The 26439-nt window shown below is 39.0% G+C and overlaps 1 protein-coding gene across 2 annotated transcripts in view; it reads left to right on the plus strand.

Annotated features, from left to right (window-relative positions):
• CUNH10orf67 (chromosome unknown C10orf67 homolog) overlaps nt 1-26439 on the plus strand; it is a 136757-nt gene that overhangs the window by 10803 nt on the left and 99515 nt on the right. For both annotated transcript variants that reach the window (XM_040645327.1, XM_040645326.1), the window contains exons 2-4: nt 4152-4272; nt 11775-11918; nt 13474-13548. In XM_040645327.1, coding sequence (XP_040501261.1) covers nt 4152-4272; nt 11775-11918; nt 13474-13548 — 340 coding nt within the window. The remainder of the gene's footprint in view (nt 1-4151; nt 4273-11774; nt 11919-13473; nt 13549-26439) is intronic.

The raw sequence follows: 26439 nt of genomic DNA on the forward strand, positions 1-26439 counted from the left end.
GGCTATCAGAGTCCTAATAGCAGGATAGTGAAACAACCCGAGTGTTAGTAAGATATCTCTAGGGACCATGGGAATGACAGATTAAAAAGACAAAAATTCGGAGGCTTGTAGTAATTTTAGGAAATCTTTATTGTCTCTATTTTGTGGGACACTTGTTTGAAAGTATAATGATTTTATTTTTATTTCATGTTTTAAAACATTTCCAAATGTATAAGAAAGAGAATTTCTGTAAAATTTATAAAATACATGTTCTAGAAAAAAACCCACCACATGTACAATTTGTCATTGATAATAGTTGTCATCCTTGAAAAGCATCAAAAACACTTTCCCTGAAATTTTATGTCATCACCATTTAAAAATCAGTTTTCTCTTATTTCCTATAAACTGCTTTAAAACGTATGTTTTAAAATTTTTATCATAATTGATCATATGGTTCATCCATTTCTATAGTATAGTAACATATCATACATAATTTTAACATAATAATTATCATTTAGTGGTGGGTTTCACAAATGATTTTCAAAAATGATTACAAATTTTAGGTAGACAAAATAAATAAATAATTTAATATTTATTAAATATTGACGATCTTTTTAGGCAATTACTATATCTTAGTCTTAAAAAATTTGAATACAGGGGTGCCTGGCTGGCCCAGTCAGAAGAGCTTGCAACTCGTGATCTCAGGGTCATGAGTTTGAGCCCCATGTTGGGTGTAGAGATTATTTAAATAAATAAAAAAATTAAAAAAATAAAATGAAAATGAAAAAATTCAATACAAATGAATAAATTCAATTTATTCAGAGGATTTCATGGGTCAGGACTCTGCAGTGTTTGAGATCTTACCCTATGTACGGGCTAACGAGTTTGCTTGTTTCATGGCCATTAGCAGAAGACACAAGGCTCCTGGGTCAGAGACAAAGGACTTTATCGTCATTGTAAAAACAGTATCTAGACCTTCCTATTTATTTGTGTTGATTTGCCATGCCCTCTCAGTGCCATGAGGGTGACACTGAAGACCCGTCATGGATACCTGTGTACACAGTGTGTTGCATTAAAGCAAGGGATCCCTGAGCTCACCATTTCGTAGTAGAGTACCAGCCTGCTTCTTGGCAGAGGAAAGGCATTACCTCAGCCCTTAAGGCTGCTCACTGCAAACATAATTCTGAGGAATCGCCTGTGGAAGGAGTGGTCAGGAGTTTGCCTTCTTGGCATATGCAGAAAGAATGTGCAGGAACACTCAGGTCCAAGGAGATTGCGTCTTCCAGCAGTACTCAGATAGTGAGAAAAAAAGAAATAGGCTCCTTAAATGGAAGCAGAGCAAATCTAAAATATAATTTTCTGTGGAAAAACACCAGAAATATCAGTTGAAACTGAGCTATACAACATTACTGCTGTTCCCTCCCCATCTGGATAATGCTACTGATCAGCTCTGTCATCGGGATGCGATTGATGAGTGTGTAGATTTGTTGAAAATCGAGTGGGGTTAATGGAAAATCATTATATTAAGCGTTAAAAATTTCATAAATGTAAACTTAGTCTTTCTTGGGTGAATATTACTATACTTCAATAGTTTTTTCCAAACACGATGAAAAACTGATGTTACCTCAGAACACAGTAGTTGATGTAACAGCTGCCTCGTCAGCCCCAGTAACAGTTTTCAGTTCTTGAGGGCCTACTATGTGACATGCATCATTCAAAGTACTTCTAGATCGCAACACAATAGTCCTGACAATAACTCTGAAATAGGCACTAATATTTTTCATAAGAGGGCACTAAGGCACAGAAAGGTTAAGTAATTTGCATACTGTCACATAGCTAGGATATCAGCATGCTTTTGGCTCTGATTGACAGAGGCTCTCACCAATTGGTGCATTTATTATATGACATTGCAGGAAGGTCAGAGGTATGACAGGTTTTAGAGCTAGAGGAGTCAATGGCTAAACAAAGTTGTTAGTCAAAATTATTTCTGGTTGTTGGTGTGTGTGTGTGTGTGTGTGTGTGTGTGTGTTTCAAAGCTCATCATCTGTGTACCAGCTTTGGCCTTTGGCTGGCCGCACTTGTGGTTACCAGATGGCTGTGGCACTTCTTGGCATCACTTCCACACATGACAATGTTCAGAGTCACAGAGGGAAACTCTCTGGTGCCCCTGTGTAGGATCATAAAAAGCTTTACCCCAAGCTCCCCACCCCCCAAAGATCTTTCCTCATGTCATTCTTGCCAGAACCATGTTCCATACCCACCCCTAAAACAAACTTGCCCCGAAGAGTGGGATCTCTGTGATGGGCTGAGACCAGACAAGAGTTACCCTTGGCCCTGGGAATATGATCACCCTGCCCTGAATTCTGTGGGACGTAAACCTGAGACTCTGCCAGCAAATAAAAAGGAGGGAAAGGGTTGCATGGGGTGCCGCCATCAGGGTCTGCTCCAGCTGGTCAGCAGACAAGGGAAGATCGAAGCACACTCTGTCTTTGGAGCCTGAGCTGAAAAGTCTGCTAATTCTTTTTTTTTTTTTTAATTTTAAAATTCTATTTATTTATTTGAGAGAGAGAAAGTGAATGACAGAGAGAGAGAAAGAAAGCACAAGCTGGGGAGGAGCAGAGGGAGTGGAAGAAGCAGACTCCCTGTTGAGCAGGGAGCGCATTGTGGGGCTCGATCCCGGGACTCCAGGATTATGACCTGAGCTGAACACAGACGCTTAACTGACTGAGCCACCGAGGCGCCCCAAAAGTCTGCTAATTCTACTTGAGCTTTCATGTTTTTCTTTTTTTAGCTGATATTTTAGAAGCTGGTAGTTGTGGGAAGTTTGATCAAATTGTTGAAGAGAGCGCGTCCAGAAAATTGGCTTTCTTTTTACTATTTGAGATGCCCATCAATAAAAGTCTGTAGGAGGAGTTTACAAATACTAAACTCCTTGCCTACTCAAATTGTTCAGGAACGGAGTTTGAAAATCAAATACAGGATGGTGGTGTGATTATCTCAAAGAAGAATCCTCAAATTTTTTGGTTTCAAGAACTTTTATAGTCTCAAAAATTACTGGGGATCTCAAAGAACTTCAGTTTATGCCTATTCATAGTAACCATATCAGAATTTTAAAAGGACTGGGTGTTATATGCAAATAATGAATCATGGAACATTGCATCAAAAATTGGGGATGTACTGTATGGTGACTAATATAACAAAATAAAAATTATTAAAAAAAATTTTAAAAGGAGAAATTAAGAATATATGTATGTTAATTCATTTAAAATAATGGTAAACTAATTCTTTGCTCATGTAAATAACATATTTTAAGGAAAACGAAGTGTATTTTCAAAACAAAAACTCTAATGAGTATAGTGTCATTGCTTTACATTTTTGCACACCTTTTCAACACCTGGCTTAATGCACAATAGCTGAATTTTCATATCTGCTTCTACATTCATGTCATGCACTCATATAACTTGTCGCTTCTGGAAAGCTCCTCTGAACACTTGTGAGAGCATGATAGTGGAAAAGGCAAATAAAATATTAATATTATTATGAAAATAATTTTGACCTTGTGGATTCCCTGGAAGAGGATCCTGGAACCCCAGGGGTCCTCAGGCCACACTTTGAGAACCACTATCCTGAAGTATTTTTGCTTGATATGCCCGTGCATAATTTATAATGGCTTTAAGCAGTAGTCTGGGTAAAACAGTAGATAGGATATTAAAAGGAGACTCGGGGGCGCCTGGGTGGCTCAGTCAGTTAAACATCTGCCTTGGTTCAGGTCATAATCCCAGAGTCCTGGGATCGAGTTCCACGTTGGGCTCCTTGTTCAGCGGGAGCCTGCTTCTCCCTCTGTCTGCCTGTCCCCCTGCTTGCGCTCACTCACGCTTTCTCTCTCTAACAAATGAATAAGTAAAAATCTTTAAAAAAAAAAAAAGGAGGCACAAATTGATCATATCTCAGAAAGTAGAAATAAGATGAGTGGCAAAACAATATATCCCGGGGCAGGGAATCTGCAGGGAAAACCCCAAATTGTGAGCAGACAATTGGAGCTTTCCTCACTTTACCAGTCCCTTTGAATCTTTAAAATATAATATGATTTACGCAAAAATATGTACACTAACACATATTTTAAAGGAAACGTCTATTATAGAAAGCACCTTGACTCTGCATTTTTTTTCCAGACTTAATATTTCAGATGATTTGAAGGTTGGCTTTTTCTGCACAGACCAGGCTACTCAAACAGATCACAGTGAAATTCTGCCGCTGAAAGAGTTGAGTTCATCCACAGAAAAGCTCATACGGGTAAATCTGGATTTATTTTCAAACTTCTGAGATTATTTTGGGTATTGTTTGCCTTGATGTCTCTTTCCTTCGCAGCATTGAAATGACTAAACATTTTTAGATCTTAGCGTCTTTCACAAGCTGAATTGGATGACAGTCGTGGTTTTAAAAATAATTTGTATCAACTACTGCTTATATTGATACCACGCTTATATACGTTAACCTGCTTAGTGAAGTACGTTGTTACTCTCTTTGGAATTTTTTGATATCTGTGAATATTTTCTATTTATGATACTTTTTAGAAATTACGAAATATTTTTGGATTGTAGAAAAATGTAGAGAGTAATTAATATAATGAATCACTGTGTTACCCACCTATACAGCTTCGTCAAATCTTGACTTTCCGCCATATTTCCTTTGGATCTTTTTTGACTGTAAAGAAACAGAACATTGCATCCACCTCGGATATCAAGAATTATTAAAATCCCTAATCAATAAAACTGTCACCTGGGATAGCATACGACTATAAACACTCTTGTGTACTTTGTTTCTGTTTTTTCACTTAACAATGTAATTTGAAAATCGTTCCATATTGGTAGTTTCCTCCTCATTTTCACAAGTGTCTCCTGTCATAAAATGTGCATCCTTCATTTAGCTCTACCCCTAGTGACGGGCATTTTGGTTGGTTCAAATCTTCTGCTGTGATGAATTCTGTACATTCTCAGAGGCCATCCAATCTGTGGCATAAACTTAAAAGTGGAATTTCTGAGTCAGAGGATGTATGCATTAGTCATTTTGAAGGATATTGCCAAATGGCTCTGCACGGAGATTGTACCAATTTACACCCCCACTAGTAACTTTTGGAGGTGTCTCTTTTCTTACATACTTGCCAATTTGTTGCCTTTTCTAATAATACCTTCAGAAACGTTTTCTAACTTTATTTCCTTGCAACAGGGCATGTCCAAATGACTAAGTTCTGGTCAGTAGAATTAGATGGAAATATTATGTGGCGGCTTTGGGGAACGTTCTTTAAGAAATGGCTCAGTGCACTTACCTTCTGCTACTTCACTCTTCCTCCTCCTCTTCTCCCTTCCTCCCTTCCTTCTTTCCTCACTGCCCCCCTTCCCTCCCTTCCTTTCCTTATTTCTGTGCCTAGAACCCGGATGCTACCATTTGCGCCATGATTTTGAGGCAGAATACGCAGCAGAACAATAAGGTAGAAGGATCTTAGGTCATTTTCACCCCTGACTGCCTACATCAATTTCTAGTGAAAGAGAAATAAACTTATTTCTCTTTTGTGCTTCTGTTATTTGGATTTTTAAAATCTTGGGTCACCTGGGTGCCTCAGTTGGTGAAGCGTCTGCCTTCGGCTCAGGTCATGATCCCAGGGTCCTGGGATTGAGCCCCACATTTGGCTCTCTGCTTAGCAGGATTCTACTTCTCCCTCTCTCTCTCTCCCTTGTACTCTCTTTCTCTCTGTCAAATGGATTAATAAAATCTTTTTAAAAAATGAAATAAAATAAAATCTAGCTGAACCAAATCCTGATACAATATGCTTAAATCAGATTAAGGGTGTTTCCTCTATTTTTGATTAATGAAAGGCGTCTAAAAAAAAAATGAATGACTACATTTGAATGCTTTTCATAGATCACATGGTTTTTCTCCTTCAGGTGATGATGTGAAATTTGACTTTTGAATAGTAAACCTGGAATGAACCCAACTGGACTATAATATTCCTTTTTGCTTTCCACATCATTTGTACAATTCTACTAATGGTTGTTTTCCATTTATATTCAGAAGAGACCTTCCTATAATTTTCTTTTCTTATACTACTGTTGTTCAACCTTGGTACCAAGGTTATAGTATTTCATAAAATGAGTTGGGAGATGTTCCTTAGTCTATTCTCTGGAATAGTTGGCATGAGGTTGGAATTATCTATCTCTTCAGTGTTTGTTAGAACTTGCTTGTAAAACTGTGTGTGCTTATCTTTATTGCTATTTTTATTTTGTTATGGATATATGAAGGTTTTCTTAAATCTTCTTGGGTCAGTTTTGACATTATGTTTTTCTGTAAAAATATTTATTTTGCCAAGTTTTCAAATTATTGGCATAACATTGACTGTCTTATTATTTTTAAATCTTTCTTGTGTCTGTAGTTATATATTTTTTAAAATTCTAATATAAAAAAATTAAAAGCTAATATTGTGTTCATACCTCTTCTACTTTTTCCTGGATGAATGTGGGCAGTTTTACTTATTTCATTAATTTTTTTCAGAGACCCAACTTTTAGATCTATTTATCCTCTCTATCGTATCTTTATTTCTAGTTCATAAATTTTTTTTTAAAGATTTTATTTATTTATTTGACAGAGAGAGAGACAGTGAGAAAGGAAACACAGGCAGGGGGAGTGGGAGAGGGAGAAGCAGGCTCCCCGTGGAGCAGAGAGCCCGTGTGGGGCTGGATCCCAGGGCTCTAGGATCATGACCTGAGCTGAAGGCAGATGCTTCACCGACTGAGCCACCCAGGTGCCCCTAGTTCATAAATTTATCTTTATTATTTAATTTATTCTACTATTTTGGGTTCACTTTATTTTTCTTTTTCTAATTCCTTGAGTTGGATCTCAGTATCAATTAGGATGTCATACAGCTCTATTTTTAGAAAATGCAACTATATTGGCTTAATCAAATAAGAAGTCACTTGGAATTAGACATCTGTAGTTGGGGCAGTAGTTCTCTGTTGTCATCTATGTACCAGACTTGTTTTATCTTTTTAAATCTCCATTATTGGTGGGTGGCTTTTGCTTTCATATTTCGGACCTCGCAGTAGCAAGATGGCTGCTGTGCTTCCAGCCTCCATATGCATTTCATACAGGACAGAGACAGGATAAGAGAAGAGGGGTGGTGGTGGCCATGTTAGGAAAGCAGGAACTTTCCATAGAAAAACCCAGCTTATTTATCATTGGCCTTAACTGGATCACATGACCACCTTAACTGGAAGGAGTTCTAGGGAAGCGAGCATTTTAGCTGGAGATTTTTCTGTCTGGACAAAGTCCCGGTCCTCTCAGTAGGGAAGAACCCATGTAATGGATCGTGGGTTGTCAGCTACCAGTGCCTATAGATCATTATTTTTGTGACCCCCTCTTTTCTTTTATAAGCATTTACAGTTTTATGTTGCCCTCAAATTACTTCTTTACCTTCACCCCACAAATTTTGAAATGTAGCATTTTTTATTAGTATTTGTAATACTAAGTAATACTAATTATTTTTATTAGTTATTGCTTTTAATATTTATTAGTATTAGATTGAAATACTCTAACATTTTCCAAGTATGCTTTTTAGTTACTGGTATGTCATTGATTTTTAACTTCAGTCCTTTGTTATCAGTGAAAATTCTTTGTGAGACAAGTTATTTGGTGTTTGTAATGTGTATTGAGGCTTCGTATGAGGTCAGTCTTTGTCATTGTGCCCTGGATATGGGAAACTAAAAATAATCTGCATTTGTTAATAGTTGAGAGTGTATATATATGTATGTGTAGGTGTGTATGTATGTATGTGAATATAGATATATTTTTTGCCATTCCGTTCAATACTAATATCCCTATATCAATATTCTTTGGTATAGTGTTTGCCTATAGTGTTTGGTATAGTCTTTCTCATTCTTCACTAACCTCATTTCTGTGTTTCATCTTAGGTATACCTTTTACAGATTATAGATAGCAGGTTTTAAAAAAATCCAATCTAATAGTCTTTTTCAACAGCTAATTTGTTGTCTTAATATTAGTAGTGATTACTAATGTATTGTTATTTTTCTGCCGACGTATTTTGTAATTTCTCTTTACCTTCTTCTTCTTTTATACTTCTCTTTTTCTCCCTCCCTACTTTTCATTGGATTGATAAACTTTCTTTAGTTCCTATTCTCTCCTCTACTGGGAAGTGAGTTAATCATGTTATCTTTATTCTTTTAGTGATTGCCCACAGTTTGAACACGGGTTCTTGGTTTTACAGTGTCTGCACGTAGCCAGAATTTCTAATTTCTGTCAAATAATGTAAGAAACATACTACCTTCGCCTATAATCACCCCCATCTTACATATTATTATTCTCAAGTATGTCAGTTCTACCTCTTTTCCAAATATTTTTGTAGTTACTTATTCATATCATTATTTTATACAGTTAATATTTGTTTCGATTTGCTCACATCTGTTAATCTTTCTTACCACTACTTCCTATATCTCTTACTTATTTTTGAGTTTAATTTTCATTCTTCCTAAAGATCCCTTGATTCTTCTTTCAGCAAAGAGCATGGTTTACTTAGTGTTAGTATCGTCCGACCTCACAAAAATTGTAATACCCTTGCAATTGTATAGATCCAGTTACTGCCCCCCCATCCTTTATGCCAGGGTTACTAATGTGTATTACATCGACATACATTATACACTCGGCTTATGTTGTTTGCTTTAAATATTCTTATGTATCTTTTTTTTTAAAGATTTTATTTATTTATTTGACAGAGATAGAGACAGACAGCGAGAGAGGGAACACAGCAGGGGGAGTGGGAGAGGAAGAAGCAGGCTCATAGTGGAGGAGCCTGATGTGGGACTCGATCCCGAAACGCCGGGATCACGCCCTGAGCCGAAGGCAGACACTTAACCGCTGTGCCACCCAAGCGCCCCCTTTATCATAGTTTCTTATTTCTCTGCTGATATTGCCTATTTTTCTCATTTGTTATAAGCATATATTTTCTTTATTTCATCGTGCATAGTTATAATAGCTGCTTTAAAATCTTTGCCTAATAATTCCAACATTTGGGTGATATTGGTCTTGGTCTCAATGACCTTTTTTCTTGGGACTGAATCACATTTTCCTGTGTGTGTGTGTTTTCATAGTATCAGGTATTTTGAATTATATCTTGGGTATTGTGAATGTTATGTTCTGACTTCTTATAGCTATGTATATATTTCCCCCAAAGACTGTTGATATCTTTGTTTTAGCACATAATAAGCTTGTTTGAATTCCAACTGCAAATGTCTCAGGGTTGACAGCCCAAATCTCTTTGGGCTGCTTGCAGTCTGTTCCATGTATGTGTGTTTTAGGGCTCACCCAGAGGTTTGTTCCGAGTTTACATACGGATTTTGCATTCCTTCTCTTTGGTTCTTTTCCTTTTAGGAACCCCACATGATCACATCCAGTATCTGTGATTGCTCTGTCCTTTTATTATTCAGACCATAAAGGCCAATGATTTCTATTTGAGGTTTGGCTGCCTTGTGAGGTCACTGAACACAGCTGCCCCAGCAGACATCTCACCCTGCATCAGTTCCTTCCTCCAACTTTTGAATCCCCTCCAGGATTCTCCTGCTTCTGTTTATTCTCCAGAATAATGATTGTGTTTTGTTCATATTCTATATAGAGTTTATAGTGATCTGTGTGAGTCTTAGATGCAGTGGTGTTTGTTTGACCATATGGGATTTCTGTGCCTCCCTTCCTCAGAACATGCAGTCCATACAGGACTGGGTCTTCTAAAGGCAAAGTCATCTCTGCCTGTTCCTGGAATTTAAGGAATTCCTTAAGACTTCACTCACTTTCAAATATCTTTTAAAATGATTTCTCAACATAGTACCCTTCATGAGTTGACAACATGGTATAAGTAATAGGGGTATGAGTCAGTCATAACTGTTCAAATCTGGGCCTTCCAATCCAGGCATGTAATGTTGTATTAGATAGTCAGTTAACTACTTGAAGTCTTATTATCCTCATCTGCAAAATAAAATCTTCTCTATAGTTTCAGGATACTAAAATGGGGTTCTTTCCAGGATGCTAGTACACCAGATATCAAATTTCAAAGTGAATTTGAATTAGATCCCATGTGCAGGATTTGCAAAAGGAATGTTGCATATCAGAGCAGTTTTTGAAATAGAGCAAGGATAATAAAGGAGTCAGGAGGTGAAGAGGAAAAATTACTGAAGTGATCAAGAAAGCGCTATTGCCATGATCTTTAATGGGGAAGAGGTACCAGAACCAATCTTCCTCAACTCAAAGCTAGTAAGGCAGGCTTGTATGAAAACTGAAATATGTTTGCTGCTTTTGGAAGACACAGAGGACTGGTGCTGATCCATACTTAAGGAAGCTAAGAAGATAGAGTGGCTAAGTTGGGATCATTCTATACTTCCAGAGTTGTTGGTGTCAGGGAGTGTGATTGTTCCCCAAGGGACCATATGTGGCCTATGAAAGAGACAGAGAGAGAGAGAGAGAAAGTGCATCATCATGGGGTCATTCTGGGCCCTACCCAGTAGAATGATCTAAAAGGACAGAGTACCCCCAACAGTAGAAAAGAGAAAAAATAAGAACTCTATATTCATAGGGGCTGAGGAAGGAGTAGCGATGATCACCCAGTCCTACTTTGAATGTGTTTAACTCATGGTAATAATATTCTAAATGCCACTTTGTGGCTGTGTTTTGAATGACAGTAGGATTTTCTGTTCCCAAGAATGAGCAGAAAAGTCATGGAATTGACTGAAGTTTCCATTCAGGGCAGGGGAAGATTGCCTAGTGAATATATTTTAAATAGATGGTGGGAGACAAAAAAAACATTGTATGTTTTGATGATCAGAAATGATTCTTAGTCAACATGCTGGTTATATTTTTAAGTGCTTGGCTAGTAAATTCACAACAAATGTTGATTTTTGCCTATCTTTTCTGATTTAACATCCACATCTTGAACTATACCTTTTGAAGTATGATAAAGGGTTGTTGTTAACCCAGGTATTTTATTCTGGATGGGAAGAAACCACCAGGAACCTTCTCTCCCTTACTCCATTAGCATATATTAATTTAGCAGATTAACTTGAGTTCTCCAATGTACACCATATTCCAGAGGTATTCTTAAAAGGCAGTATAGGCCTCTGACTACATTCCAGGTCATATGCCCATATTGGGGAAGAAAAATTTTTCTTTACCTTTCAATATTCTTCTAGCTGGTCTAAGAATCAAATTGACTGGAGACAGATTAACAGGAGAAAAACAATTTAGTAACATGTACACCTCCTGACTACATGCGAGAGACCCAGGAAAGCTGAGTAACTCTCTGAAATGGCCTTAAATACCACTTTCAACTAAAGACAAAAGAAGATGTTGGGGAGAGGTGGGGAGCAGTTATGGGAAGTTATGAGGAAAAGCACAATAAACAAGGATATGATGGTTATGCAGATTTAAATCAAGATAAGAGTTTCTAGAGATTTTAAGTCATCCCTCTCTTGCTGGTATACTTAGGGACGCTCCTTTACAAGTGGAGATTTCCCTTCTAAATGTAAATGTCTCTTATGAAAGGGTAACTTCTACTCAGATTTGGAGTTTCTCCTGTGTTTGCAGTTTCTTAAAAATAATCAGTCTAAAATAATTAATATGCCAAAGAGGCATATCTCTTTCAGTAACAAAATTTGCTCCTCTATACCCAGAACTAGACAATGTACTAGAACCTTCACACAGAGTTCCCTTCTTTCTTCAATAATGTATGCTTTTTCCATTTTCAGATTATTAGATCTCTTCAAGTGGATTTTGGGTTCCTCAAACAATTGCTTCAGTTGAAATTTGAGGACCGTCTTAAAGAAGAGTCTTTCAGTCTCTTCACTACTCTACATGACAGGATCCTAACAATTGAAAAGCATTATCAAAAGGTACAAGTTCTCTCATTTCCTTTGTTTATATTGGATTGATCTTGTGCTTAGATAGGTATGTGCTACAGTTTTGAATTTAGCAACTAGTGAGGGCAGTGTAATCTGCATATGTTTCATCTCATGTAATAGCTAATCCATATAATAGCTTTTCTTTGTGTCAGGGACTTTGTAAGTATTCTGTACACAGATTAATCGAATCCTCACAGTAGCCTCTTGAAGTAGGTGCAATTATTATCCCTCTTTTACAGATGAGAAAATTGAGGCCCAGGAAGTTTGATTAACTTATTCAAGGCCACCAGTTAAACAGCAGAGTTTATTTTCCTGGCCAGACAGTTTGATGCTTGAGATCTGGCTCTTAAGCACACTTTTGTAGGATATTAGTTGGGCTTGTTATCTCTGTAGGAGCCAAAGGCTTGAAAACTCTGCTGGTTCAAGGAATTTCCTTAAATCTTTGGTCAGGTTACCATATTTATCTGTCACTAAGAATAGGTACTGCTCTTCCTCAGTTATAAAACACACACACACACACACACACACCTCTCATCTTCTATTGACACCCCCTTCTGAGAACCACACTAAGCCTTTAAAATGTGTTTCCTCCATAAGTCCCTCAATAATGCTTAAATGAAACCCGTTTATCCCTGATTTACAGATAAGGAAGCTGAGATGCCAAGGTTAAGTAACCTGTTTCAGGTCAGACAGATTGAAAGAGGCACAATGATATTGAAATCCAATTCTGTCTGACTCTAAAGCCTAATCGTTGTTTGCACTCCATGCTGGAATCAGAATTGAAATCAGAATCAAAGTTTGTGGGTTTTTTAATGTACTTTCTTTCGTTGTCATCCAAAACAATGGTCAACTGATTTGATTAATCAGAAAATGACTCTGGTTTATGGATTAGCGGCCCTAGATTTCTTTTTGTGAGCATATCCCATTCAAAAAGTGCAAGGACCAGGAGAGGATATGAATTACAAATAAGTTTTAGTAGTTTTAAAAGCAGTTCTAGGAAGACAGTAAAAAGACTTAACTATGTAAAGTGAAATAAAATATTCAAATTATCTGTATATATTTTATCCATTTGAGCTCTCTATTGCTTATGGTTAAATATAAGTAAAAATTGAATGCAGTGTGCAGGGCCTCGGTGGCTCAGTCAGTTGGGTGGCTGGCTCTTGATTTTGGCTCAGGTCATGATCTCAGGCTCAGGAGATCAAGTCCTACACTGGGCTCTGTGCTCAGTGTGGAGTCTGCTTGAGAGTCTCTCTCTCTCCCCCTCTCCTTTTTCCCCTCCCCCTGCTCATGCTCACATGTGTGCACTCTCCCATGTGCACGCTCACTCTCTCTCTCTCTCTCTCTCTCAAAAATAAATAAATAAATCTTTTTAAACAATGGAATGCAGGGTAATAGCTGTAGTGTAGGAGAAATGATTACAAATTGGAGTTTTCACAAGATTTGTGATGATCTGAATGACGGTTTTATACTGAGTCCCTTAGTAGGGTGTGAGAGTCCTATTTGGAAATACAGTATGGTGCTCACTGTACTTATTTTTGGTTTGCAGAATGAGGAGATCATAAGAAAATGCTACAATCAGCAGTTGGCTGATGCCATAGCTGCCGTCAAAGGAATGTACAAGGTGGGTTTTTAGTGCTGTCGTGGCAAGGCCAGCTTCCCATCCTGCGAATGCACAGAGTGGGGCTCGTGGGGGTTCCCAGTCTGTGTTTTGGCTTTGAAGATCCGTGTGCTCAGTTTTCAGGTCACTGAAAAGGAATCGGGCCTAAATTGACCAAATAACACTTTATGGTGACAGATACAACTTTGCAGAGACTGGAAAATTCCAGTCTGGTGTCTGGGTATGTAAGAAAGTAATCCAAAGTCGTCTGGTGAGCATGCAGTTGAATAGAAGGTCAGATAGTCTGCGAGAGTTCATGGCGATTGCCGTAAATCCCAATGAATGGTCTCTGACACTTGGTGGAGTAACTTTTCTACTGATGAGGACACGTCTATCTGCCAGACATGGTGCTTCACTCTCCTACACAATGGGAACATCCATCGTTTTCAGTGATTACCTTTTAGGCTGAGTAAGGACCTTGCGCTTCTTTTAGATTTTATAACTGTAATCTTGTCTCTTTCATTTCAATAAACCTCTGGGAAGAAATATTTTTTAAGGCAAATCGCGCATTGATTGCATACTTCTTTTCGTAGCATTTATCGCGTTTGTATTTAATTATGTCATTGCCTGTGACGTGTTCTGTTCCATGCCAGACTGTAAGCCTTACGAGGGCAGGGATGTTGTCTGTCTTATTCACTGCTCTGCCTGCCTCTTAGCGCTGAGCCTGATGCATAATTAGCTATCAGCTAACAGTTGCTAAATGAATGGCTAGTTGCCTGTGTTTGTGGCAGATACTGGTGACTCAACAGTGATCGTCCCTCCCCCTTTTTTTATTAGCAGAAGCGCTTCCTGCTATGAAGCCACAACGTTAGATCCTTTCTTTCCCTGCTTCCTTTTCAGATATGGCTTGAACATAGGCAAGGTCAGGTGCCTGACCAATGTGACCCGAAGCTAAGTTGGCTGTGAGGTTTGGGGAGGAGGTTATTTTTGGTCATTTAAAGAGCCTTGTGGGAAGAAATACCCTTCTTTTTTCTTTGTTTGACATTGTTGTCTCCGTCTGATGCTTGGAATTGCTGCAGCCAACCTACCGTGAAGGACTGAGGCACTTTGGATGTGCTAAAGGTAGCAGAGTGGAAAGCGAGAGAGCACTGGGGTCCCTGATGAGCATCACTGAGCGACTAAATACCTCTCCACTTGCCCCTCTTAGTGTATGTAAGCCACTGGGAGTTGCCAGTTCAGTCATTTCCAGCTGAAAATATTCCAGGACCTACTGCTCTGATAACAGTCTCTGTAACTCTGAGCCAATTGTGTTTCCAAAAGCGGCTGTGACACGATCTTTCTCACGTGCAGTGTTACCTTGCTCTTCTCTCACACAGAGGTGGAGCCTAATTCGCCCTCCTTGAATCTGGGCTGGCCTCAGGGCCTTGCTCCTAGGTATAGAAAGTGACGCTGCATAGTTCGGAAGCTAGGTCAAAAGCAGTCTTGCAACTTCATCCTTATCCTCTTGGGATGTTTCCCCTCTGGATTCAGCCTCTCTGACTCCAGCCGCCATGTTGTGAGAAGCTCAGGCTGTTTGGAGGATCTACATGCGGGTACTGGGTCCACAGGCTCAGCGGAGCTCAGCTTTCAAGTTATCCAGCCCCCAGCCATTTCGTCTTTCCGTCTGAGGTCCCAGGCATCATGGAGCAGAGACAAGCCGTCCCCTTGTGCTGGTCTTAAGTCCCTGCCCCATGGAGCTCGCGACCATGATAAACAGTTGTGGTTTTATGCCACTAGGGCTGGGGAGGCGTATTCTGCGCAGTAAATACATGGCATGGTTTCCTTGCACTCACAACATAAGCAACTCCCGAATTGCCTCTGTTGGGTAGGCGACTTCTGTATCGTTCTGCCAGCACCACGTAGCATGGGGGTTAAGAGCTGGCATAACGTGTGCTTTAGAACAAGGACCCTGGCCGGAGTCAGACTACTTGGGTTAGAATCCTGGCCCTGTCACCTTATCATGATGTGACCTTAGGCAAAATACTGAACCTCTCTGCCTCAGTTTCGTCATCTGTCAAATGAGGGTCATAATAGTGCCCCCCTCATGGGCTTGTCATGAGGATGGAATGACTTGGTCCCTGTGAAGCACTTGTAGTGGTGCCTGGCACAAGCTGAGGGCAGCCTAAGTGTCTACTAAATAAATGAACATCTCACGTATTCATGACGCTCCTTGGTACTGGTCATTTGTCCTGCTCCTTTAATCTCTCAGTGTTTAGGCTTGTAGCTTTCTGTCCACTGACCATAGATACGGTAAAGTGCCCTTAAGATATCTCTAATAATTGTCAGTATTTGTTATGTGGAACCATAGGAAATTGCCACTTTTGGAGCCCAAAATGTCAAACATCAGCAGTTTCCTATGGTTCAACATAATAAACATTCCTAATGGGTAAAGACAGCAACAAACAACATAAAATATTAGGCTGTAATAAAGTAGAAGAAATTCATCTTCATTTAACCAAACACATGTTGAGTGAGTACTGTGTGCTACGATATGGTGGATACTGACATTACAAAGATGAAAGAGAGATGAATAGGGGTGAATTATAAACTCAGCCATAATATACATTGTTCATTGCAGAGGTAAATATATAACGGGAGCATTTATTTCTGCCTTCATGCTTTGGGGAGGCTTCACAGAAACGTTGATATCTGTGCTGGATTTTAAAGTAAATTCTCAGTTGGTAGATAAGAAATACAAAGAGATTCTGGGCAGACGGCACAGTGTCTCAGGATTTTCTCAGTGGCAAGTGATACAATCTAATTCACACTGACACTAGTTAAAAGAATTTATCGGTTCATGTAACTGTAAAGTGTAGTGATAGTAATGACTTCAGGAAAAGCTGGATCTAGGTGCTCAAATAATGTTGTCAAGAAACTGTCCACCCCCTGCTTCTGCCTTCTTCTCTGACAGTTTAATTTCCAGGCAGGTTCTCTTCACATGAGAGTAATCTTAGAGCATGTCTTTCTAAATAGTTCCTACAAGAGTCTCAAGACTGACCCTGACCAATGTCCCCCACCCCCACGGCAAGCCAAGCCAGAGTGACATACCCATTTCAGGAGATAATATCAAGGACGGGGTTTACCCAAATGGAAAAGAGAGGTCTTGATACCTAAAGGAGAGATGTCAGGTAGGCAAAACTGTTTAGGCAAATTGGCTTCCCACTTCCAGTAGCATGTGAAAAGGCCAAGAGGACCTGGTCAGAGTTGCTGACTGTTGCATTGCCCCACATGGTAGCCAGTAGCCATAGGTGGCTATTAAAATTGAAGTTGAAATTAAATTAAAAATTCAGTTCCTGGGTTGCATTAGCCATAGATTGCCCAGCAATATTCTGTGAGACCGAATAACTTAGGAAAATTCATGAAAGTTTCATTTATTTTATTTTTATGTTTTATTAATTTTTATGTTATCATTTATTAATGATTTTATGTTTTTATTAATTAATATTAATATGTTTTATTGATTTTATTAATTTATTAATAGTTGAAGAGCTATGCTTTATTGAGTGTTTTCTTTGTGCTGGGCACCATATGAAGGAGTTAAATGTATCGTTTTATTCAGTGAGCAGGTAGCAAGAACTGGGGCCCCACAGCAATTCCTCAATTTCTAATGTGGCACAGAGAATGGTGGTAATTACAGGAGCCATATCACAGCCTCATATTCTTATGCAGTGCTCTTGCTAATTACAAGGTAAATTAGGCCGCTACAGAAGTGCCTGTGCTATCCGGCTTGTCCAAAATGTGGTGCCCAGAAATGAAGGCCAAGTATCTTTTGCCTGGTTCAGCCTCATGAAGTAAGCATTTGACGTAGGCAGTAGTATCATCATGGGCTAACTTAGGAAACTGAACCACGGTGACATCAAGCAACGTGCCCAAGGCCACAGAGCTGGTCGGTGGTGGAGCTGGGTGCCCAGTTCCCATCTACGTCGGTACAGTTGTTCCACAGGAAATGGGAAATGCTTGAATTTTCTGAGCAGAAGAAAGTGAGGTGCCTTTGTGTGCTTCAGGATGGTTAGTCCTGTAACGGTGTGAAAGTGCGTTGGAGAAATAGAGGCACACAGACACCCTCTAGGAAGACAGAAACCACGCAGAGTCTCCTCGGTGCCCAGTGCAGTGCTTGGATTTTAATACATGTTTATTGGAGAGAGATAGAAGGAAGAAAGAGAAAGAGGGGCGGAAGGAAGATGAGCTACTATGTGTAGTTTCAGGCAGAATGTTGGGTGGTGGAGGGGAGGGACAAAAGGAAATGAAGTTCGGCTCTGGATTAAAAGGGTTCAAAGAGACGTCTTTCTAAATGCAGGATGTGGGGCTCGTTAGTATCCTGCTTTGAACAAACCGACTGTTACAAAAAACCTTTCGAGACAATTGGAAAATTTTTATTATGGACTAGATACTAACTGATATTAAGAAACTCTTCATTAGGGGCGCCTGGGTGGCACAGCGGTTAAGCGTCTGCCTTCGGTTCAGGGCGTGATCCCGGCGTTATGGGATCGAGCCCCACATCAGGCTCCTCTGCTGGGATCCTGCTTCTTCCTCTCCCACTCCCCCTGCTTGTGTTCCCTCTCTCGCTGGCTGTCTCTAATAAATAAATAAATAAATCTTTAAAAAAAAGAAAGAAAGAAACTCTTCGTTACTTTTGTTAGTGCGATGGTGGCATTGTGATTATTTAAAAAAAAAAACAGCAGCCCTTAGTAGAGATGAACTGTGAAGTAGTTAGGGATCAATGACAAGATGTCTAGGATTCCCATAAAAATACATAAGCACAAAACAGGTAGATAAATGTGTAACAGACTATTATAATTTTCTCTGCTTTGGTGTATATTTCATCATAAAAAAGTAGACATATTTGAAAAAATGCAGGTTACTTCATTAGTCTTCTTTCTTAAGTTCAAGATGGAGTCCAAGCTCCCTTGCTTGGTCTATGCCTCCCAGGCCTTTGGTGACCCCGGCCCCCTTGGCTCTTCGGGTTCATTCTGCTGCAGGTTTCAGACCCTCATACCTGACAAGTACATGCCTGCCTTGGGGCTAATCCCTGGAGCCCTCTGGCCTCCATCTTCATCTTCATACTGCAGCCCAAGTGATGCCGCCGCAGGCTTCCTGTGACCACCACCACTCGAGGACAGATCTTCCACGCCAGTCTATCCCTATTCCATCACCCCATTCTGTGGCCTTTAGAGCAGTTGCCACTGCCTGAGATGGTTTTGTTCATGTTTATTTCCTTACGAGTGTTCTGTTTCACCTCACTAGACTCTCTGCTTTGGGAGAGCAGCCATCTTGGCTCCATACCTAGAGGCATGTAGCAGGTGCTAGATAAGCATATGTTGAAAGAATAAACACATGAACAAATTAATGGGGAAGGGCTTTCTGAGCGTGAATCTTTCCACTGAGACCATAAAGGAAAGTAAAAATAGGCATAAAATGAAAAACTTCTATACAACAAAAGAAAGTAAAAATAGTTTGAAAACAACTGAAGAACTGGGAAAATATGTGCAAATAAAATATGCAAATAATGTATTAAAATTCCTAACATATTGAGAGCTCCTACCAATCATTAAGGTAATGATGAATAGGAGCACCTGTGTGGCTCAGTCAGTTAAATGTCTGTTGATTTCACTCAGGTCAAGATCAGGGTCGTGAGATCGAGTCCTGCACCAGTCTCTGCACTCAGCAGGGAATCTGCTTGAAATTCCTTCCCCTCTCTCTCCCTCTGCCCCTCCTCCCAGCTCACGCATGCATGCTCTCTCTCTAAATACATAAAATCTTAAAAAAAAAGTGAGAGAATGCTGAATCACCCATTAGAAAGACGAGCAAAATAGATTCAAAAGATATTAAAATGAAAATATCCAAATGCCCAACAAACTTACAAAAAAATGTTCAACTTTATTAAAAATCAAACAAATGCAAATGAAGCAAAAAACACGGCTTTCATCTATCAGATTGGCAGAAATTTAAAGATTGATATTATCTACTCTTGGCAAGGGGTGGGGTAATGGGTAAGCACACGTGTTGTGGAAGCATAAATTGGTTACCACCCATTTGGAAGAAAATTGATCAAATTCTAATAAAAATTCAAATGTATATTTATTTTGACCAAGCAATCCCACTTCTAGGGGAATCTACTACACCAGCTGAAATAGATAAAAATACATATACAGTGACTAGCAGCATAATAATCTGGTTTTTAATAGAAAATAATGGAATAGGGGTGCCTGGTGGCTCAGTCGGTTAATCGTCCGTCTTCAGCTCAGGTCACGATCCCAGGGTCCTGGGATTGAGCCCCAAGTTTAGGCTTAGCCTGCTTCTCTCTCTCCTCTGCCTGCCACTCCGCCTGCTTGTGAGCTCTCTCTCTCCCTCCTTCTCTCTCAAATAAATAAATAAAATCTTAAAAAAGAAGAGTAGACTAATACTACTTAATGATACAAATGATAGAAAAATACCCAGCCAAAAGAAAAAAAGAAAAATACCCAGCCCGCTTTAACTAAGGTGAATTCATATGGACTACTATGAAGGCGTTTCCAAGACACATTTTAATTGAAAAAAGTGTGGCAGAACAACACAATATTGTAGAATGTGCAGAATGTTTGGAGAATGAGGTAGAAAAAGAAAACACTCTTTAATTTGAAGTTTCTGCATTTTTATAACAGTCATGGTTCCATTTTTTATACCATGTGTTACTTTGTAGTAAAAAGAAGTATAGTTTCAGTTGCAGTGCGTTCCTTCCCCTGCCCCCAGCCCTTTCTCTTTTTCTTTCTTTTCCTTGACATTGACTTTTACAACAAATACGGCAGCTGTCATTCAAAATGTCCCACGGTCTGTATTTGTTAGTTTGCTTCCTCCAGGGGATGTGTCATTTGTTCCTCTGTTTTCCATATTTCTTTTTTTTTTTTTAAGATTTTATTTATTTATTCGACAGAGATAGACAGCCAGCGAGAGAGGGAACACAGGCAGGGGGAGTGGGAGAGGAAGAAGCAGGCTCATAGCGGAGGAGCCTGATGTGGGGCTCGATCCCATAACACCGGGATCACGCCCTGAGCCGAAGGCAGACGCTTAACCGCTGTGCCACCCAGGCGCCCCTACCAGGCTACTTTAAAGAGACTATTAAGAAAAATCATGAATCCATTTCAGTTTTATAAAACGTGGGTTTTATGCATCTACTAAGAGATGTATGAATGTGTTCCCCTTCACGATGTTCCCCTTAATCTATTAATGCAGTGAAAGGAATTAATTATTTTTTAAGTGTTAAATCAACTTTACTTTCTTGGTCATGATATGTCTTTTTAAAAAAATTATTGTTGAATTTAGTGTATTAATATTTTGATTAGGATATTTTAAATCACGTTCATGAGTGAAGAAACCTGCACTTTTCTCTTTTTTATACTCTCCTTGTTGGGTTTTGGTATAAGGCTTATGTTGGCTTCCCAAAATGAGTTGAGAATGTTATCCTCATTTTGTTCCCTAGGAGCATTTATATAAGATTGGAAATATTTCTTCCTTAAATATTTAGAACTACCAGAAAAGCCAGCTGGGCCTGGAGGTATTGATTGACTAATTGACATCTTTTGGATTCCTCATTCAGTGTCCTTAATGATTATAAGACTATTTGGTTTTCTATTACTTTTGAGTCAGATAAAATGAGATATTTGCCTAGGGCCTTGTCTATTTGATTTAAATTCAAAAATGTGTTGGACTAAAGGCTTAGTAATGTATATCTTTCTCGTATAAAAAACTTAATCCTATATTTTTAAACCCACTTTTTATTGCTACTTTATCCATTTCATTGAGTTTTAAAACATTACTTACAATATTTTTTGTGACTAGAAATTCTATTTGACTCTCTATGCTTGGTTATTGGTTATTTTTTTTTTATCATTCTTCCCTTTGCTCATAATTTTAGTCCTGTTATTTCTATAAACATAGTTAACTATACTTGATTTATATTCTGTGTTTCACCATTTTCATCTTCAAGGGTCTGATAAGTGCTGGCTGACCCATGTGAGATGTCATTTACTTTCAGGTTTTATGATTTTTGACTGTGAACTCATATTTCTGTGGGAATTTCTTGAGGCACAGGACAGAAGTCAGTTTCTGTAGAGATTTTTGTTTGCTTCTGTGAGATTCCTGGGTCTGTGACCACTTTAATCTGACTTTTAGCTTAAGGCAGTTTAAACCACCCAGATGGATGACTTTGGGTCCCAAACCGTGTAGGTCATCTTTCATCTTGGGCTCATAAAACTCACACGAGATGCTTTCCCCCTTCTCTGTACTCAGAGCCAAGTTTCCAGACAGGAGGCGGTTCCACTTCCAGTGGGGGTGGGAGGGGTGCACACTTCGAGGTAGGTCTAGTTTGTTCTTACACTGAAGGAGTGGCCCTTGGGTGTCTCGACCTGAATGAGGACGTCTCCTATTATTTAGAATTCGAATTACCACTTTGAGAAGGATGGAGGTGAAGTCTCTTCTCTGTGTCCTGCAAAGAGGTGTAAACCGAAGTTCACATATACCTGGGTTGGCAATGCCCTGGTGTGAAAGCCAGCTTCAATGTTCTGCACACTTCTCTGGATTTCTGCATTCACTTCATCTTAGCCTAAGTACTCCTTTTTTTGTCAGCTTATAGATGCATTTCACTGATCTTATCCAGAATTTTTGTTGTTTCCAGTGGAAGAGTAAGTCAGAATCCTGTGATTTTTTTGAACATGCCTTCCTAATCGTTTGTGTCTTCAACAATTTCTGGGACACTGACGTATGTCTAGGGTGTAGCAAATGCTCAAAAAATATGGCAGAACGGAGCGCCAGGGCTGGCTCAGTTGGAAGAGTGTGTGACTCTTGATCTTGGGGTCATGAGTTTGAGCCCCCTGTTGGGCGTAGAGATTACTAAAAATAAATAAATAAATAAACTTTAAACAAAATGTGGCAGAATAAGTGACTATTACTCTTTATTTATACTTCTTGTACTTCTACAAGTAGAAAGCCCTGAAATGATTAAATGCTTTCTATTCATCAGTTTTTCATAAACATGTTCTGGTTAAATCTACTTAGGCATCAGTGTATTAATTGTAGTTAGTTTATCTAATTAAAGAATTGCTTTGGAGGGGCGCCTGGGTGGCGCAGTCGTTAAGCGTCTGCCTTTGGCTCACGGCGTGATCCCGGCGTTCTGGGATCGAGTCCCACATCGGGCTCCTCCGCTATGAGCCTGCTTCTTCCTCTCCCACTCCCCCTGCTTGTGTTCCTTCTCTCGCTGGCTGTCTCTCTGTCACATAAATAAATAAAATCTTTAAAAAAAAAAAAAAAGAATTGCTTTGGGACGCTTGGGTGGCTCGGTCGGTTGGTTAAGCGTCTGCCTTCGGCTCAGGTCATGATCCCAAGGTGCTGGGATGGAGCCTGGCATCATCCCCGGCATCATTGGTCTCCCTGCTCAACGGGGAGTCTGCTTCTCCCTCTCCGGTTCCCCCTGGTTGTGCGCTCGCTCTCTCTCTCTCTCTCAAGTATATAAGATCTTAAAAAAAGAAAAAAAGAATTGCTTTAATGTATAAAGGTGATTATTTGAATCTTCCCTTTGGTTGTTGTCATTGCTTTGATCCATGACCTCAGACAGCCGGCCTAATCCTGGCCACCCAGTTTGCTGAGGCTCAGTCATACGAAAAAACAGAAGACAGTTGGGAAAAAAAAAAAAAAAAAAAAAAAAAACAAAGTAAACACTTGGGTTAAGAGGTAACGTTGGTTAAGGATAAATGACTCTGCTGCCCTCTGGAGGCCATTGAGGTTACAGGTAACAAGTCCCCTTTCAGCTGTGCAGCAAGTTTTTAAAATCTATTTAACTTTTGAAACAATCTCTTGCGTGATATTATAGCACCTCATTTGCAGACAAAGAAAATGTTTTTCTAAAAGTTACACCTTATTTAGCTATTTTTGGTTTGGGAAATGTATGAGCTCAGATTCAGATAAGAAAACAAACTAGGTCTTTCAAACGCATAGGGATTTAATCAAGGGATTTAAGAGCTTATAAAACACTTGAAAGAGTCAAGGAGATTGTCACTAGCTTTTGAATTAACAAGCAATTTTTCCATTGTTTTTTCATTCTTCCAGGTACTCTTTAGAATAATTTTGTTTACTGCCACTCCAAAAAGGCCCTCCTTGGTGTTTTTATTAAAATTGAACTGGTTGGAAAATTATTCATGAATTTTGAAAGAAATTTATATCATTTATAATATTCAGTTTTGCTATTCAAGAATACTTCTTGATTCACTCATATCATATGTATCTCAATAAAGTTTTAGAATTTTACTTATGCAGGTTATATTTCTTTCTCATACAACTAAGTCATTCCTAAGTATTATATTTTATGTCCTTAGAATACGGAATATTTTTTCTCATATTTCAAGAGTATTTTGGTATACATGGAATCCTTGGGGTTTTTTTTTTAAGTTTTTTATTTATTTAAGTGATCTCTACACCCCACATGGGGCTCAAACTCATGACCCCGAGATCAAGAGTAGCTTGTTCTGCTGAACAAGCCAGGTGCCCCAATCAGCTTTATGGAGGTATAATTGACACAGCATAAAATTCACTCATTTAAAGCATACAGTTCACTGGTTTATAGTGTATTTACAGAGTTGTGCAGCCATCACCATAATCTAATTTTAAAACATTTTCATCACCTCCAAAAGAAAGCTGGTACCCCCATTAGCAGTCACTCCCTAATCCTCCCTTCCCCTTCTAACTCCCCACTCAAACCCCTGGCAACTGCTAATCTACTTTCTGTTGCTACAGATTTACCTATTCTGAACATTTCACAGAAATGGGAGTACACTATGTGCTGTTCTGTGATTGATTTCTTCCACTTCACCAAAATGTTTTGATGTGAGACCATTGATTTTATAAATACTGTGTCCAACCACTTTGTTGATAGATTTCCAAATGTGGGATTATCAGATCTCTTTTTTTTTTATTTGAAGTATCCTTGGCATTATATTAGTTTCAGGTGTGCAACATGATGATTCAATGTTTGTGTATATTGTGAAATGTCTAGTTAACATCCATCACCACACATCGTTAGAAATTTTTTTCTTGTGTTGGGAACTTCTAAGACTTTTTCTCTTAGCAACTTTCAAATACACAATAGACTATTGTTTACCATAGTCACCATGCTGTACCTTACATCCTCAAGACTTAATTTATTTTATAACTGGAAGTGTGTACCTTTTAACCCCCTTCACCTATTTCACCCATTCCTTACACCTTGCCTCTGGCAACCATCAATCTGTTCTCTGTAGCTATGAGTTCAGTTTTCTTTGCCCTTTTTAAAAGATTTTATTTTTAAGTAATTTCCATACCCACCATGGGGCTCGAGCCCACAACCCCAAGATCAAGAGTCGCATGCTCTACCAGTTAAGCCAGCTAGGCGCCCCTCCTTTCTCCTTCCCCCTCCTCCTCCTCCTTCTCCTTCCCCTTCTCCCCCCACTTCTTCTTCTTTCTCTTCTTCCTTCTCCCCTTCTCCTCCTCCTCCTCCTCTTTCTTCTTCTTCTCTTTCTTCTTCTTCTTTAAGATTCCCCATATAAGCAAGCTCACATGGTATTTGTTTTTTTCTGACTTATTCCACTTTCCATAATGCCCTCAAAGTCCATCCACATTCTTGCAAATGGCAAGATTTTATTCTTTTTCACGTCTGAATAGTATCTTGTTATATGCATAGTATTTATTATATATAATATAAATATTATATATTTATATATTATATAATAGTTATATATATATATATATCACATTTTCTTTATCCATTCATGCATCAGTGGACACTTAAATTGTTTCCATGTCTTGGGTATTATATATAATGCTGTAATGAATATAGGGGTGCAGATTTCTTTTTGAATGAATGATTTTGTTTCTTTCAAATAAATACCCAGAAGTGGAATTGCTGGATCATATTTAGTTCTATTTTTAAGTTTTTGAGGAACCATCATACTATTTTCCACAGTGGCAGCACGAGTTTGCATTCCCACCAACAGAGCACAAGCGTTCCCTTTTCTCCACATCCTCACCAACACTTGTTATTTCTTGTCTTTGCGATACCAGCCATTGTAATAGGTGTGAAGGAATAACTCATTTTGGTTTTGATCTACATTTCCCTGATGATTAGTGATGATTCATGCACCTGTTGGCCATTTGTATGTCTTCTTTGGAAAAAATGTCTATTGAGATCCTCTGTCCATTTTTGAATTGGATTTTTTTTTTTTTGGCTATTAAGTTATATGAGTTCTATATGTATTTTGGGTATTAACCACTTACCAGATTATGATTTACAAATATTTTCTCCCATTCAGTATGCTGCCTTTCCATTTCGTTGATGGTTTCCTTTGCTATTCAAAAGCTTTTTAGTTTGGTATAGTCTCACTCGTTTAACTTGGCCTTTGCTTTTGGTGTAATCATTACCAAGACTAATGTCAAGGAGCTTACTGCCTAAGTTTTCCTCTAACATTTTATGGTTTCAAGTTTTGAGTTCAACTTTTATCAGACATTTTAACAGTTCTTAGTTGATTCATTTGTATTTTCTTTCTCTTTTTTTAAGATTTTATTTATTTATTCGACAGAGATAGAGACAGCCAGCGAGAGAGGGAACACAAACAGGAGGAGCGGGAGAGGAAGACGCAGGCTCATAGCGGAGGAGCCTGATGTGGGGCTCGATCCCATAACGCCGGGATCACGCCCTGAGCCGAAGGCAGACGCCTAACCGCTGTGCCACCCAGGCGTCCCTGATTTGAGATGGACTGGTGGTAGAAATATAATTACCTACAGTCTTAGTGCATAGGGTGAGCAACTGAGTATAGAATATATGTTTGTGGGGCGCCTGGGTGGCACAGTGGTTAAGCGTCTGCCTTCGGCTGAGGG

The sequence above is a fragment of the Ursus maritimus genome, unplaced genomic scaffold, assembly GCF_017311325.1.
Source record: "Ursus maritimus isolate PB19 unplaced genomic scaffold, ASM1731132v1 scaffold_31, whole genome shotgun sequence".
Classification (NCBI taxonomy): domain Eukaryota; kingdom Metazoa; phylum Chordata; class Mammalia; order Carnivora; family Ursidae; genus Ursus; species Ursus maritimus.